At 38.1% G+C, this 17,811-nt stretch overlaps 1 protein-coding gene across 3 annotated transcripts in view; it reads right to left on the bottom strand.

The window, feature by feature from the left end:
- Window positions 1-17,811, bottom strand: part of CAB39L (calcium binding protein 39-like) — a 138,595-nt gene that overhangs the window by 32,193 nt on the left and 88,591 nt on the right. For all 3 annotated transcript variants that reach the window (XM_011939415.1, XM_011939426.1, XM_011939405.1), the window contains 3 exons: window positions 11,393-11,561; window positions 4,847-4,906; window positions 385-450 (listed from right to left, as the gene is read on the bottom strand). In XM_011939415.1, the coding sequence (XP_011794805.1) occupies window positions 385-450; window positions 4,847-4,906; window positions 11,393-11,561 (295 nt within the window). The remainder of the gene's footprint in view (window positions 1-384; window positions 451-4,846; window positions 4,907-11,392; window positions 11,562-17,811) is intronic.

Here is a 17,811-nt window from a genome sequence, read left to right as displayed (position 1 = left end):
CCAGCTAATTTTTGTATTTTTAGTAGAGATGAGGTTTTGCCATGTTGGCCAGGCTGGTCTCAAACTCCTGACCTCAGATGATCCGCCCACCTCGGCCTCCCAAAGTGCTGGGATTACAGGTGTAAGCCGAGATGCCTGGCCTCAGCAGAAATATTCTAAATTTTACTTATCAGGCACTTACATTGTTACTTCCAAAAGCAAGACAGGACACTTACATTATTTTGCTATAAAATACAGTCATAACATAAAACATAGTAAATACTTCTCAAGTTATAAAAAAAGATATTTTAATTTTTCTGTGTTTACTCATATACTAATAGACCCATCATTTGCTAATGAGATATCAACTTACGGGGACACTGACTTAAAGAAATTTGATATTACCTTTAAAGACTGTCTCTTAGTAACATAATTCTCAGACTGAAGCAATTTCTCATAGTCTTCAAAAATCTAATGAAAAGAAAATACACATTAGAGTGTAAAAGCAGCAGTGGATTCTCCGTATTAGGCTGGCTTGCTTGCTTCTTCAGGAGCAAATTCCCAACTTCTGGCCATTTTACCATCCTTCTTTACATGTGAAGACACTGCGGGGAGGTCAAGAATTATAAGAGATATCGTTCCCTATTTTATTTTAGTTCTGTGAATTAGAAATTGAATAGATAAAAACTGAGTAATTTTGAGTCCTTCCAATAAATCATTTTGAACAAAACTTCTAGTAAAAGTTGCAAGATAACTCATTTTATGCCATTTTAAAGAAATCTTTATGTAAGTAGCCTTGCTGGTGGCTATGGGTCCACAATTCGGGAAAATATTAAATACACTTAAGGCTTTACTTGACAAGTCGTAAAGAATCAGACTGTTCAATTCACTGCATAAACAGATAAAGAACGAGGCAACCTTTGTTGCATGACGGCCCAACTGTTCTCTCTGGAGCACTTCGCTCTCACTGGAAGCTGGGGACACTGGTGCATGAAGTCCTGTTTCCTAACATGGTCACCAAACATGGCCTAGCCCTTCAGTTTAACACAGAGTGCTGACATCTGGGGAGGCTCAGCATTCACTTCCACCAGGTGTGGGCACACAGCTCAGAGAGCACTGAAGTGCGAGGAACGAGGGCAGCTAGGACGGAGGGCAAGAGATCAGGAACTGAAGAGGGTGACAAACTCGCGCCCTAGAGAGTCAAGTGCGAGGGGAGTATGTGTGCTGCTGTGTAATGAGGGCAAGCTGTGCACAATGACAATCACCGATAGAGAATAAACTGAAAAGTAAAAACACAAAGGTGTAGCTCACATTAAAATCACAGTAATTATACTCTTTAATATGAATGACTTATTTATTCTATCCTGAAACACAAGGACAATTTTGTGGATCATTAAATGCATCAGACAAGCCTTGTGATAAATTTGAACAGTAAATACAAAATGCAAATACATGTATATGGTATGACCCTACTCCCCAGTCCACTAGCTTCATTACTTTAGAGTCATGCATCATGTGCTCCAGTTTCATGGTGTATGGCTAAAGAAATACCAGCTAAAAAAGTCTGAAAGGTTTGAAGGGGCAAGAGTTCTCAGAGCTCGTATTCAGGCCAATGCAGGAGCCTCAGCAGCTGTGAAATTACTAAATTACACAAGAAGTGACATACAGATGTAAAAACAAAATTAGGTAAATAAGGAGTCAAAGAGAATGAATTTATTAGTCTCTCAAATTGCCATGTATTATACCTGAATGCAAAGTGTTACTGCACAACACATTTACCTCATTCATTCTATAGGAAAAAATAGTAATTAGTTGGTATTGTAGATTTTCCATATTATCTTAGCCTTTTAAAAATTTCATTTCTTATAAATGTGACATCTAATGAATCTTTCCTTAACATTCCATTTAGCATATATAGTTACTAAACAACCAAACTATGTATTAACAGTTCATTTCCTAAATTCAAAAACAGACAATTTTCTTTTTCTTTTTGAGACCAAGTCTCGCTCTGTCTCCCAGGCTGGAGTGCTGTGACGCGATCTCAGCTCACTGCAACCTCCACCTCCTGGGTTCAAGCAATTCTCTGCCTCACCCTTCCAAGTAGGTGGGATTACAGGCACCCGGCACCACATCCGGCTAATTTTTGTATTTTTATTAGAGACAGGGTTTCACCATCTTGGCCAGGTTGGTCTTGAACTCCTGACCTCGTGATCCACCCGCCTCTTTCAGTCTTTACATTTTGGGATGCCTCTGGCAATAAAAATTATTCTCCTTGCAGTAGAATGAGGTTATCAGAGGCTGAGGAAGGTAGGAGGGAGTGGGGATGAAGAGAGGTTGGTTAATAGGTATAAAAATACAGTTAGAAGAAATAAGTTCTAGCATTCAACAGCACAGTAGGGTGACTATAGTTAATAATCTACTGTATATTTCAAAATAGCTAGAAGAGAAGATTTGCAAAGTTCCCAACACAAAGAAACGATAAATATTTGAGGTGACGGGCATCCTGATTACCCTGATGTGATCATTACAAATTGTATGCATATATCAACATATCCGATATACCCCATAGACATGTATAATTATTTTGTATCAATTTAAAAAATCATTCTCCCATCACATTTTACACTTAAAACAAATACTCTAGTTGATTCTATGGCTATTTCCTTTATAACCTGAGGACATAAAAACCACTTTTGATTTTATAATTATATTGCTAATTCCTAATCTTAAATTGAAGGACACAGGCAAAAATAAAATTTATTTTACTTATAATTAAAAGACAAGTAGTTAAATATTTGTGATTTGAATGTGTGAAGATATACTATTGATAGGTAGAGTAGGCCACACCTTCTCAGCATTCAGGAGTATGTTGCAACTTTTGTCTGGGATATAAATGATTCAGAGACTCCTTGAGGACTATTATTAATATTTGTTTGCTACCACTGGTCCATATGCCTCTTATGTGCCCAACTATACTGCATACTGTAGGGAAGGCATAAAGTCATAGTTATCATCAAAAATGTACTTCTTTTTGTAAGTACATATAATTTAATTCAATACTAAAGATTTCAATCAATAAAGTTACTTTACCTTAATTTACTTATTACTACCATAAATATCATATACACATGAAATTGTTTTTTGCTTTTAACAGACAAAGATAAAAAAATCCACCCATCATACCATATATATAAACATTTAGAATTTCTTGGTTTGGACATCAGTAATATAAATAGTTAAGTGCTTCTTTAAGACAGCAGATTACATTCCTGCTGTTATGTGTCAGGCACTAGACTGGGTGATGGGGATAGAGTAGTAACATTAGCTAACATATGTAAAAATGCCAAAAATCCCAGTAAAAATAACTCTGGCTGTTGCTAGGATGAGGATCAGAGACTCCACCCTTCCCTAAGTCCTAGTTTAGATGCATGCTCTCCAACATAGGGCCATATGTGACTACTGAGCACTTGAAGTGTGGCTAGTCCAAACTGAGATGTGCTCTAAGTGTAAAATACACACCAGATCTCAAAGACTCAGCATGAAAAAAGAATGTAAAATAGCTCGATCATTTTTCACTTTATCTTAACCAAAAGACCGAGAAGCGATGATCATTTTCCATATTGATTGTACATTGGAATAACATTTTTGATATGTTGGGTTAAATAGATTATTAAAATTAATTTCATCTGTTTCTTTTTACCTTTTTGTGTGGCTAACTAGAAAATTTTAAGTTACACAGTGGCTCTCATTTCTGGCTTGCATTATATTTCTACTGGACAGCACTGAGCTAGAGCATCTGAACCAACACTAGAACAAAACATGTAAAGTTTTCCTTTACATGTTTGTGCTATATTATACTTTAATCATGCTGCTTCTGTTGCTTATACATTTAGTAAAAGCATAGTTGCTCTTGGATGGATCTGTCACCACCAAATGTCTGACACTGCATTAGGTATTAGGAAATTAGTAACAATGATTAAAAACTAATACTGAGTGCTCACTCTGGTCCTGTGCTAAAAACTTTAAATCTTGTCAAATTCCCTCAACAACTGTATGATGCAAGTATTATTACTATCTTCATTTTGCAGTGGGTGTAGTAACCTGCCCAGGGCCACACAGTTAGTAAGGAGGCAGGTCTTAAAGCCAAGCAAGCACGCAGACTCTAAAGTCCATACTGTGCTCTTAACCCTGTGTCCTGCAGATAAGACTCTTGCCTCTTAGAGGGTGCAAGGGCCAGCCAGAAAGATACAGACACACCATAATAATACAAGGTGAAAAATAAGAGGGAGCCAGAGAGAGAAAGAGAGAAGGGGACAGGAAGGAGAGGAGAGAGGAGAGAAGAGAGAGAGAGAGAGCAAGAGAGAGAGAGAGAGAGAGAGAGATACATGTTTTGGGAGGGGTGAGATTAGGGAAAGCGTTCTAAACAGTCATATTTCAACCAAATCTCGAAAGAATGAGTTGGATTCACTGTCAGGGAAGGGAGTTGCAAGATAAAAAATATTTTTGGTATTTTTACTACTAAGTAAGACTAACTATCAACAAAGTAAAATGATTTATTTTAGTGAGGGTGGGGTTCTCTTCTTTTTGGAGTTACCCACTGCTTCCTAAGAGCAACATCTAAGCAAGCAGGTGCTAGTCATTTCTTGGAGCTTCAGAACACAACAGGAAGAGATGTGAAAAAGGTGAAAGCCCTGACCTAAATTTTCCATAAAGTTTCCTGATCACCTGGTTTCCAGGTAGACAAATCAGGAGTATGGCTGAATACGATTGATTTCTCTTGTGGATAATACATAAGGGCAATTGCTCATAGATCTAAGAGAGAGGGAGAGAGAAAGCGGGAAAGTCTTTAAAAATGATTTCTACTTACAGTGTCATAATTTTGTTCTAAGAAGTCTGCTACCAACAATTTATGTCTGGTTAGTAAATCCTAGAAAAAGAAAAACCAAGTGAAACAAAATTGTTATAGCTATTAATATTACAAATGTCTCTTTTCTAAGGTTTAATAACACATAAAAGTTGCAGAAGAACATTTTCATTTACACCACAAAATTATTTCCATTCCTAGCTTAGCCTAAGATATGAAATACAAGTTTGTTTCATGTTAGAAAAGAAAAACCCTAGTGTTAAACCTAGTGTTTCAAATTCATATTGTTAGATGTATGATAGAAATAATTTAACTGGTGAAACAATTGGAACTTGAGATGAGTTGACAACTTTTTTTTTTTTGAGATGGAGTTTCGCTCTGTTGCCCAGGCTGGAGTTGCAGTGTCGCTCTGTTGCTCAGGCTGGATGGAGTGCAGTGGTGCGATCTTGGCTCACTGCAAGCTCTGCCTCCCGGGTTCACGTCATTCTCCTGCCTCAGCCTCCCAAGCAGCTGGGACTACAGGCGCCCGCCACCACGCCCGGCTAATTTTTGTTTTTGTATTTTTAGCAGGGACGGGGTTTCACCGTTTTAGCCAGGATGGTCTCGATCTCCTGACTTCGTGATCCGCCCACCTCGGCCTCCCAAAGTGTCTTAACAACGTTTAAAATGAAGGCGCTTCGGATACTGGAAGCATAGGACTGACATTTAGCAGTGTCAAACCAGTATTGTTCCCGCTCTTGGATTAATGGGATGTGAGGTGGTGTGCAAGTTACTAAGTAGCACAATGCATCCTTTCAAAACTGAAGATGAGTAGCCCTATCTTATGGCAGATATAAACTTGCAGAAAACTGAACGAAAGCATGAAGAAACATTTGACTGTCTTCAACTCATACCTAAATTATATCCCTAATTCATCTTAATGTTGTAGGAAAACAAGCCTCACTTAATCCCTTTTATATGCTTAGAGGCTAAATACCCTGTCTAGGTGCCATGAAAAATTTAATTAAAAACATAACAAGAATTTAAAAATTTTCCAAAACAAATTCTTTTACTTTAATACATATTTGATTAAAATTTCCTAAAAGCATATAGAAGGTACACAACATAACCTCACAAAGAAAAGGTAGATAACAACCATAATAAAACCCACTTATTTCTACTTTAATTTTTTTAAAAAGTAAAATATTTAAAGCATTGGATACTATAATTTTCAAGTTCAAAAATAATAAGTGTGACTCTTAATTCCCTATTGCTATCACACAACTTGATCAACCACTGGCCCTATCAGTTGGAAACGTGGTTCTTTTCCCCCCTCAGTGGAGCAGAGCACTCATTACTGTTCTGAAACTGAAGTTCTAAAATGGAAAACCATTTACAGGGGTTCCACTCCCGCCCTGTCAAAGGTCTTGATTCAAGCTAGTTCCTACATCAGGGGACCCTTGAAAGAGTAAGGTAGTTCCACAGGATCCTTTGAGGTCTCTACTCTTTTTCGTAAAGGATAATATTGGTGTCGTATTTTCAAGCACCCCTCGCCTAACATCATAGAAACCCCATGAGCAGTAATAGGAATCTTCTGAGCTGAACCAGGCTAGAGGGAGCCCCCTCTATGGGCTGCAGCAGACACTGTGGATTGCTGCACCCGTGGGAGTTCTCCACCTGCTTCAACTATCATCAGCCTTGAAAGTGAGGCCTGGGTTCCCCACACTGCAGGCCCAGTGCACACAGCTCCAGTGGCAACAAAAAGAGCAGGCTGCAGATCAGTGCTGCCTAGAAAGGTTGTGTCATACATGAGTGTTACCCCAAAGAAAAAGGGATCAGGAGGGAGTTAGGTTAAAACCAACATTTTCAAATTCCAAGGGCAAAAAAACCCTTCAAACAGCTTAAAAATCCAGTATTAGGAAACCATAATAGGGTGGGGTAGAATTCCTCCAGCATATATATATATATATAAAATGGATACAGTCAATAAACAATGCGCACATTCCCTCTCTCACACCCACATTTCCACTCCAGTGTGTGATAGGATTGATACATAGATAGACCTTCCAATTTTTGTACACAATAAATGCATGTACAAACCACATATACATACACACAAGTTTAAGTACACAGAATACAGAGATAAATATAATTGCTGCATTAGAAATCACATAACTGAGTGAAAAAATAAAATAAAAACAGCTAGGATCCTACCCAAGAAGGAAAAGAAGAAAATTGTGAAGGAAAATAAAGTTCAAACTCTAAAGAATTTAGAATTGAAAAGCCTTATTTCAAATCGTGTACTCTTTCATCCTACCTCCTAACAATTCCGTTTTGAGAGGCCTACGTTTTGCATAGTATAACTATTATGCTGAAAATCTGATATCGATATTTTTAATGAATACTGCTTGGGAGAAACTCGGGGTGGAGTGAGAGAGACAATTGCAGGGACATAAAAGGCTGAGGAGCCAGTGACAGCTGCTGTTTAGAGGGCTGACTGTGCTGGGGAGTGAACCGAGCACTTTGCAAATGCAGTTTCTGATCTTCACAAGTCCGTGAAAAAGGGATGATTTTCTTCATTTCAGATGTGGAAAATAAAACGCAAAGGTTAACTAAATTGCTCAAGGACATCCAGCTTATCAGGTGGCAGAGAAAGACGGAATTCAAACCACTTCTATTATGGAAATTTTTAGAGGGAGGGATGAAAGAGATTATGGTTGTAAGGAACCCTTTTTTGGGAAAGGACTTTTGGTAGAAAAATCTATGCCAAAATCATAAACTGACAATGTTACAATATTAATAACTAAACTGAGCAACAGTCCCTTCTAGAGCTTAAAACCAAAAAGATTAGAGCAGGAGATTATAAAAACCCAAAGCCAATGTCAAAATCAAGTAAATCAACCAAACAAACAAAACCCTTTGAAACCAGCTACTTAAAAAAAAAAAAAAAAGTGATTTATTTGTTACATTATATTAACCATAAGCATTTGGTAAAATATAGAAAATTGGTGTTTCCAATACTGGCAGCACACTAGAAAACTTTTTATGATTATTTAGATTTTAAAGGATTGACTTAAATTCAATGGAAAATTGGCTTAAATACAAATCAAAACATCATTATTTTTGATTCAATATTGTTGCTGAAAATTAAATTGGGCTGAATATATGACAGCAAAAAATTACTACCAAGTACATTTTTTTTCTATCAAATGTTTAAAAACCTTTGGGGAAATTTTCAGAAATACATATTAAGTATTTGCCTTCCCCCTCTATTGGCGTTTGTTCAATGTTTGTAATTATATGAAGGCTTACTTGTGTTTTTTTCAAAAACGAATTTACTTGTTTCCATGACAGCGAAGTGCCATCTGATAGGAAAGGGAAAAAAAATGGGACTGTAGTGTCTATTATTAGCAAACACCTCCTTAGTAGTTTAAACACAGACATTTTGGTGGAAAGAAATGGAATCATCCTTTGTATCTAATGTCATTCTTCACGTTGGATGCAACCGAGCCTGTCTCACCACTAGCTCTAGATCCACCTTTTTGGAGGCTTCATCTCTAGCTGCTGTACAATTTTTGTCTTCCTGGGTAAGACACAGCCACTCCTGGGATTTCCAACACTCCTGAGCTGGGAGTCATGCTGCCCTCACCGCCCCTCCCTCCACCCAGCAGTCACTTCCAGGAATCTGTTCCCAAACCCTTCCTCCTTCTTTTCCTTCCTTCCTTCCCTCACTCGGCTGTTCTCCCGAAATTTCCGTTTCCTTACTCCAAGCTTCCCACTGTTTATACACTGTCTCTCATTAATTCCCCTTCTTCCCTTCTCTTTCTTTCCCTGGCCCTTTTCTGTCTACCCAGACCTCCCCTGTGGGCTCCTCCTCTCTTCCCTGCTTTCCTCAGGGAGACTATAGGAGGCTGGCAGGCTGAATGGAGGCCTGTGGACACTGGAGCAGGCTGCGAACTCCTTCCCTTCAAACCCAGAAGCTAGAGGGCTTTTGTTTGTTGCAGGTTTGCCTGAGGCATTGGGGAAATGATGGCATTGTGGTTCCTTTCCTTTGTTGTCTCAGGCAATTCAGTGCTGATCCGAAAACGCACACCCTTCTGCTTATGACAACAAAAGTGCCACAGTGGCCTGGCCTGGCGCAGTGGCTCACACCTGTAATCCTGGCACTTTGCAGGGGCCAAGGCGGGCGCATGGCTTGAGGTCAGGAGTTCAAGACCAGCCTGGCCAACAGGGCAAAACCCCATCTCTACTAAAAATGCAAAAATTAGCCGGGCATGGTGGTATGCACCCGTGGTCCCAATTACCTGGGAGGCTGAGGTAGGAGGATCACCAGAGCCTGGGAGGTTGAGGCTGCAATGAGCTGAGATTGCACCACTGCACTCCAGCCTAGGTGAGGGAGTGAGACCTTGTCTCAAAAAGTGCTGCAGTTAACTGGGCTCACCCTGCTCCTAGGCAGCTGTTAACAATTAGCTGCTGCTGCTTAAGCCTGCCCTGGAATCCACCCCCAGCCCACCCCAAGTGGCTTCCAAATATTCCCATCATTATCAAACAGTATTCTCCCTCCAGAGTTCTTGTCAATTAGATTTTCCTTTGCTCCCTGTATTTCCAGAGATGGCCTGGTTGCCTTTACAGATCGTGTCCCAGGCAGCTGCCAGGACTTGCCTCCCCCTTAACCACCCACCACTCTTTGGTCTTCTCCAACACAACAAATCTGATGGCCCAGCTGCAGGCTCCGCCTCCACAGAGACCATGCCCATTCCCTCACCCTCTGCCAGGCATTCTTCTCCCTAAATCCCAGCTTCCTTCTGCCCCACTGACATCTCCCGCCCTTTACCACTCTCTGACACTCTCTCACACTTTCTGTGACCATGTGAGCTAATATACCTTTCAACAGATTTATGGCACCTTCTTAGAACAGGCTGGGTAATTTCCTAGTCTGCAGACAACAGGTAGTTTTCAGCACAGCAAACCAGTGCTTTCCCCTTTTTCCACCTCTGGAGAGCTATTTAAAAGAACTATTTATCATCTAAGTCACAGGCAACTTTCAATCACTGTTCATAAAGTAATAAGATTGGAGTATGTATTAATATTAGTATATGGACTATATCAATATTATTGAAATACATATTTAAGATAATATATAAAAAATAAAAATTAATACATGGATTACAATTAAGAAAACTTGTAAAAAAAAGTTACATATGTATATCCTGAAAAAAGTATAAATTAATTTGGAGTTATGTAGATAGAACAATTAAATTGCTAAAATGCTTTTAAAGAAATGAATCTGAATACATATACATACATTTAAATGATTCTTATCTACTTTTTCGACCTGAAAACCTGTTTTTTTTCAATGATGCTGTTACATTGTCAGTTTATAACATTTTCTGAACTCCTCTTCTAAAATGGCTTCAGAGCTGATTTGGTAGACATTGAAGAAAATCATATCTATTTTATTTCTATTTATATCTTAAAATTATTTTTATTATAATTATTATCCCCCCAAAATAATTCTAGCTAACTTGATCACTCACTTTATACACGAACAGGAATGTCAAATAGGCTTTTGTTTCCAAAACTTTTATCTGTCCTTGAAAGATAAAAGTTTGCCATTACTGAAAAATGAGCATGTAATACACATTGATACCAACTTCAATATATGTTAAATGATAGCAGGATGATAAGCCTAAGTAACTGATTTTCTAAAATAGAAACCATGAATGTAACATCACTCATTAAATGAATAAGTTTTGGTATGTTTGTCTGCAAATTAGCTGCACTCTTTTCTGATACAATCTCTGAATATTTTTTTTGATGATAAAATACAGAAACCAAAAGTAAAATGGTTGTCAGGGGCTGGAGGGAGGAGAAAATGGGGAGTTATTGTTTAATAAGTATAGAGGTAGAGTTTGAATTTTTCAAAATAAAAAGGTTCTGGTAGTTGGTTACCTAACAATGTGAATATACTGCATCCTACAATTTCCCACATAGTGACAAAGTAGATAATACATGATCAAACTACAGATGATTATGAAAAAACGACAGTATAATTTATTACTGTTTTGTTCCACCATGTGGACATTTAAAAATTACATTCATAAAATAACATGATGTCTTGCACATTCAAAGATGTAATTCTCCGTCTCCCTTCACTACCTAGTTCCTTTCCCCAGAATTAATCACTGTTGCTGTTTCCTATGCATCCTTGCAGAGGTATTCAGTGCATATATACGTTAAGTGGAAGCTTAAGCCCCTAATCTGTTTTTAACATAAATGGCAGCATGCCACACACACAGCGCTACATATTCCTCTTGCCACGTAACTGTATATAGTGGAATTCAGTCCATTTGAGCTTGTGACAAATAGTTTGAGCTGTTTTCCTGCAATAGGGCAGACTGGCCTCATGAACTGCATTCTATTTACAGATGCCTCTTATGATCCACGTCATACAAGGTTGGCTACGCTGAGGGCTAGGAAATAAAATTTCTTGCTTTTTAAAATTAAATTGCCTCTTCAGAGGCCAAGTGACTATAAATTGACCTAGCTGATTTGGGGAAAAAAAATTACCTTAAAAGTAGCAAAGGCATCTGAAGCAATATCAAATGTTGACAACTCCACATACTTAAAGAAATCTCTGAATTGATTAGAAAAGAGGAGGATTTTGGCAAGCGGTTCATGTCGAATACATTCTCTCAGCATAATCCCACAACGTAAGGCAATCTGTGGGGCTTCATATCTAAAGCGTAAACAAGAGAGAAATAGAGAATTTTGTTATCCTATTAAAATAATATTAATGGCATCAAAAGAACCATTTCAATACTGCTGTTAATGGAAACACACATACCACTTGTCACGGTTCATTCAATACCCTCTGAAGATCTACTATGTGCCTGGAACTATTCCAGACATATTCCGGAATTTGAGTGTATTCTGAAACACTCAGATACACTCAAATATGAACGTGGTGACAGCTGGGGGTAGGGGGGATGAGGCAGAATGTAAACAATGAAAAGATAATTTCATATATTGAGAAGTGCTGTGAAAACTGATGACAATGAAATACGCCACATTATAAAGGTGACTACTTAATTGTGTGTGTGTGTGTGTGTGTATGTGTGTGTGTGTGTGTATGTGACTACTTCAGTTATTTCACTTTAGACTAAAGTAAAGGGCAAAATGTTCCAAGCAAAGGGAAGTAACTGTGCAAAGGCTCCATGGCAAGAACAGGCCTGGCAAAACAGAGAAGGAGAAATAAGGCCTGCATGATTTGATTGCAGGGGAAGAACCGTGAGTGGTGTGAAATGAGGCAGGGGTGGAGAGAAGGGGCAGGGGCCAGATCAGATACAGCTTTGTCAGCTAAGGTAAGCAGTGTGGTTTTATTTTAAGTGTAACAGGAAGCCTTTGGAGAGTTTAAAGAAAGAAATTGACAAGGCTAACTTATGATTTAAAAAGATCACTCTGGCTTCTTGTTGAGAATGTCTGTAAAACAGCGGGAGACATATAAGAACAGGAGCAGAACCCAGGAGAGGGGACAGGGGCTTGGCGTGGGGTGGCAGGAGCAGAACAGAGGACTAGGCAGGTGATGGATACTGTTTGGAGGAATAGTCAACAGGACTTGCTGATGATGTAGCTGGACTTGGGTGAGGGAATAAATTTGGAAACTGAGAATTCAAGAATGATTCCTATGTTTTTGGCTTGAATCACTGGGTGGGTGGTGGTGCTATTTATTAAGATGAATAAACTAGTAGAGGAACAAGTTAGTAAAGAAATTAAGAGTTTGTGGTTGACCACATTACTTTTGAGATGGCTGATATCTAAGTAGAAATGTCTCCTTGGCAGTAGGATACACCTATCTGGAAAAAAATAGGGGAGACCTATATAAATATATGATTTGCATGTAATAGGTGTGGATTGATTGACTCACTTAAATCCTAAGTGGAAGCATGGCTCACAGCAAAAAATATGCTAGACAAACAAAACATCTACTGTGGGAAACAATTCAGGACTGGCATACTAGATTGGTTCCGTTTCTAATACAACAACAATCTCTCAAAGTCAAATTCAATCTCTAAGTAAATTTAAGATATATTCTAGTGTGTGATAAGATTTTAAGAAAATGAATAATGCTTAGCCCAAGTACAACAAGCCCTGTATTGAAATAATACAGTTGACAATTGTGTGGTAAATATAGGAAGAATGGAACAAAGAAAGATATAGTTGTGATACACTGGGAAGTGAGCAGAGTATAGGGCCCCCCCCAAAAAAATCTGGTGGGGTGTGACTGCTCACTCCTATACTCCCAGCACTTTGGGAGGCTGAGGTGGATGGACTGCTTAAGCTCAGAAGTTCGAGACCAGCCTGGCCAACATGGTTGACTTTACAAAAAATTAAAAAATAAAAAATTTAGCTGAGACCCTGACTTTACAAAAACTAAAAAAATTACCTGGGCATGGTGGCACACACCTGTAGTCCCAGCTACTTAGGAAGCTGAGGAGGGAGGATTGCTTGACCCTGGAAAGTTAAGTGAGACTGTCTCCAAAAAATAAAAATAAAAATAAAATAAAATTTGACCATATTTTTAAAGAGATATCATTGACCATTTCAACTGAATACTAGTTTTTATGGTACTTTTATGGTACTATAAAACTTTAAGATATTTTATTACTCATCAACTACTAGCAACAACATTTTGTTGAACAATAAGTAATGAACTATTCTTTATAAGATTATAGAATTTTCATGAAAGACAGATTCAAGAATAAAGATTCAATTAAGGAAACAGACGACTTTCCAATATCAAATTTACAAATATTAGTAGAAGAAACAGCAAACAAAGGTACCAGGGTGGTATTTATTCATTTTTGTCCTGTTTATGCTGAATGATATTCACAAATATTATTTGAGTATTTCCTGAATAACTCGCAGTAACATTAAATGCTAATATATTCAGATAGTCATGATTCTTTGTAGAATATAAGGAATGCCAATTTATAGTGCTAGTAATTTCTCTTAATAGAAAAACCTGAAACTCAGGCTACTGGCTCACAAGGAACAGTTATCAGGTGGGGTTTTATTAAAGATGTTGTAAAGAGGGGTATATGTTCTGAAATGTAAAGGAGAAAAGCGCTGTCATTTATTGATAGAGTACTCAAGAGAGTATAAAATAAAGGCTGTTGGCCTAGAGAGAAAAGAATCTAAGGGAAGGACAATTAAAATCCAGATTTATTGATTAGTAAGATATGTATGGACTTTTGTAATTTGGCCCTAACCTTAACTTTTCAGTTTCACTTCCCATCACATTCGTTACTTCCCTGGAGCCCCTCATTCCCTCAATTGAAATGCGCTTCTCCTTACATTCCCACGACTGAGATGCTTCTTTCAAGGCTTGGTTCAAATGCCACCTCCTCCTTGAAGCCTTTCCTAATCGCTACGATTCAGGATTATTCTCTCTGCCCTTCACACTCATACAGCAGCTTGTCTGTAATTTCTCTTTAATACTTTTTTCATTCTGTATTATGTTATACTGCAGTAAATTGCTATAGGTCTATTTTCTTCACTTCATGACAATCAATTTAATTGTTGGGGCTATGCTTTACTTATCCTGTTACCTTCTCCTCTCCTCCCCTATCCCCATCTCCATTTGGTGTCTATGTCATTGATTGCTACTTTCTCCTGCCCCTACCCCAGTCTCCAAAGAGTGCCTAATATAATGTTTTTCACAAAGCATGCATATAATGAATTTAATGAACCTCAAACTGAAGAAATGTCTTAATAGTACTCTAATGAGAGTCAAACTCTGACTTATACAAAATATGCATCATCTCTGGCCAACATTTTCTCATTTCTTAATTCAATTTCCAAACTAAGACCATCTACAAAAAGTTTCCATTCCAACTTTTGGGTATAATTAGTTCTCTTTTTCCTTTCATTTCGTGAAGCTTATTGAAACCATCTGTGAGGCACTGAGAGTTTATTCTTGAGAAACAAAACAATGTTTTAAAAAATCAAGACTCCTCTGGGTCAGGATACTTGTCATTTCATCCCAGCAGTTTGACATCTGTCATTCTGAGATTACAACTTCTTTTTTTTTTTTTTTTTTTTTTTTGAGACAGAGTCTCGCTCTGCCGCCCAGGCTGGAGTGCAGTGGCCAGATCTCAGCTCACTGCAAGCTCCGCCTCCCGGGTTCACGCCATTCTCCTGCCTCAGCCTCCCAAGTAGCTGGGACTACAGGCGCCCACCACGTCGTCCGGCTAGTTTTTTGTATTTTTAGTAGAGACGGGGTTTCACCATGTTAGCCAGGATGGTCTCGATCTCCTGACCTCGTGATCCGCCCGTCTCGGCCTCCCAAAGTGCTGGGATTACAGGCTTGAGCCACCGCGCCCGGCCACAACTTCTTAAAGTTAGAAAGACATAAGGATATACAGAGATATATAGGGAATCCCAATTCTCCTCAGTACTCTTTAAGGGATTTATAATTCACATAGATCATTTCTACCTGACTACCCTCTAGTATATTGACTTTTGATAGGTTATTGCTTGCTATATAAAGAAGTGCTCCAAAAGATAAGCATATGTTAAGTTTCAAATTCCACTAACATTAATATCCTTAGGTCTGGTAAAGAATCAATATTTATCTCACCTAGTCTACTCTACTCATAGATAAGCTTCCTGATGGCAAGGATCCCACCTAATTAATTGCATTTCCCACAATGGCTAACCATGGCAGGTCCCCAGTAAAGGTTAATCTGATGAATGCTGAATCACTATTTCATAGAATTGAATCATATCTTCCCTGTTGATCTGTAATTTGGATCATATAGTCTGGACTATAATGAACTGTGTCAGTGTGGAGAAGGCACACAACTATCTAGGCATGCCCATCAAATAATGACAGCATAATGAAAGGTCTCTCTCAAATTCAATGAAAGCCAAAATGTAAGAGCAATGGTCTCAGTTAGCAGTGAGCTACAGTAATCATTACACAGAAAATGGTTAGAAGAATGATCTTGTGCAAGAATATTTCAATTTGAGAACAAAGATTACATTATGTAAGGGGAAAAATGACTTTTGTGATTATTGCTGGAAGTAAATAAGGCCAGGAAATACCTGGAAAACTTTTGTAAAATGCCATTCAACAAACACTTGGCCTCTTCAATATAGTCAAAAGGTATGTTTCTAATCTAGAAACATTTGCTGACTAAAAATAATGAGTTAGGCCAGGCATAGTGGATCATGCCTATAATTCCAGCACTTTGGGAGGCTGAGGCAGGAGGATTGCTTGAGCCCAGGAGTTTTGAGACCAGCCTGGGCAACATACTGGGACCCTGTTTCTACGGAAAAAAAAAAAAATAATTAGCTAAGTGTGGTGGCATGCACTTGTAGTCCCAGCTATTTGGGAGGCTGAGTCAGGAGGATCACTTGAGCCTAGGTGAGACTATAGTGAGCTGTGATCACAGCACTACATTCCAGTACGGGCAACACAGCAAGACCCTGTCCCAATAAATAAATAAAATAATGTGTTAATTCTGTCTACCAAAAAGGCCTAGAAGCAATAACAATCCAGTGTCAATGAGCACTCCTAGCATCCAGATTGTAGTCTCTAAGAACCATTCCTCTCTAAAAATAACCAACATCCTTGGTAGAAATTTCAGGTCTTTGTCAGCAAATGTACAAGTTGGGTGGCATATCTTGTTATACCAGAAAGCAAGGAAGCTCTCACAAACTATTTTAGTGATGTTAAGAGATATCCCCTAGAAGGGGCCACAGATGGTCAACTTAGCATTAAAAAAATGTGTAGAACTAAATAAGACATATACAAAACATTCAATCCATTAGTTCACCAGATACTAGAAGAGTGTGTGTGTCTGTGTACATATGTAAATATATATATATATATATTTATAAATACACACACATATATAAAGGCGGGTGGAGGAAGGGAAATAACTCATTAGACACCAATGAAAGTTCCTAGGATATCTTATTTTTCTCTAAAATAATAATTAAAAGAAAAGAATTGAGCATTTATTCTGCCTCTCTGGTATGAACTGTACTTCAGAGTATTCTAACACCTGAAGCTGTGGTGGATGAATGACAGTATTCTCTATAAAACTAGTTTAGCCAATAAAATATACAAAAGAAATGACGGAATTCAAAATTATCTTTTTGTCACCTCTAGTGAAATGACAGAATCAGGCAATGTTCATCAATGGATGGTAAAACAAGTTTAAGGTCGATGGGAAACTTTATAGTGGATTAGACTGTCACCATCTGAACCCATTGCTCAGTCTTAGTATTACTAAAAGTACATCTCCTGATGTGATGAAATATGAACTACATAGTACCATCTATAAAATAATTGCCAAAACGAAACTGCTTAAAAATTTTTATAATAAACTTAAAAAAACGGATAATTGGGAGAAATTTATGATTTTAACATCAGCCTTCTGGAACATACTGGCCACAGTTCTTTACAGATCACTGAGAGCTGTTCAGTGACCTCATTCTCAGGTTCTCTCAGTACCCTGGAATGTCATTTGCCTGAGCCAGAAGACAAATTCATTTAGAGTGAGTAAGTCCTTATCTATAATCTTTTCATAAAACTTGGGCTCCAAATCCTTTCTACCATGTTTAATACCACATATCCAGATAATTCTCTTTGATAGACAACTATCAATTGCTTTTTGTCTTATATTCTTTGTGGTTAAACTTAGGTTCTATATAGAATGTTACTATCATATTCTCATTTAATATTATTGTTTGATGTATAAATGTACCAATCAAGTTATGTTCTAGGTTTTAAAGTGACTCCACAAGAGATAATTCAGTAAAAATCCTGACTTTTAAGAAGGGCTAAATCTCTAGCATTCAGTGCTAAATTAGAAAATGGTAACAGGGGCTGGGTGTGGTGGCTCATGCCTGTAATCCCAGCACTTTGGGAGGCCAAGGCAGGCGGATCACAAGGTCAGGAGATTGAGACCATCTGG

This window comes from Colobus angolensis, unplaced genomic scaffold (assembly GCF_000951035.1).
Source record: "Colobus angolensis palliatus isolate OR3802 unplaced genomic scaffold, Cang.pa_1.0 Scaffold101, whole genome shotgun sequence".
Lineage (NCBI taxonomy): Eukaryota > Metazoa > Chordata > Mammalia > Primates > Cercopithecidae > Colobus > Colobus angolensis.
The sequence above is the reverse complement of the archived record's forward strand: the minus strand, read 5'-3'. Positions and strand labels throughout refer to the sequence as shown.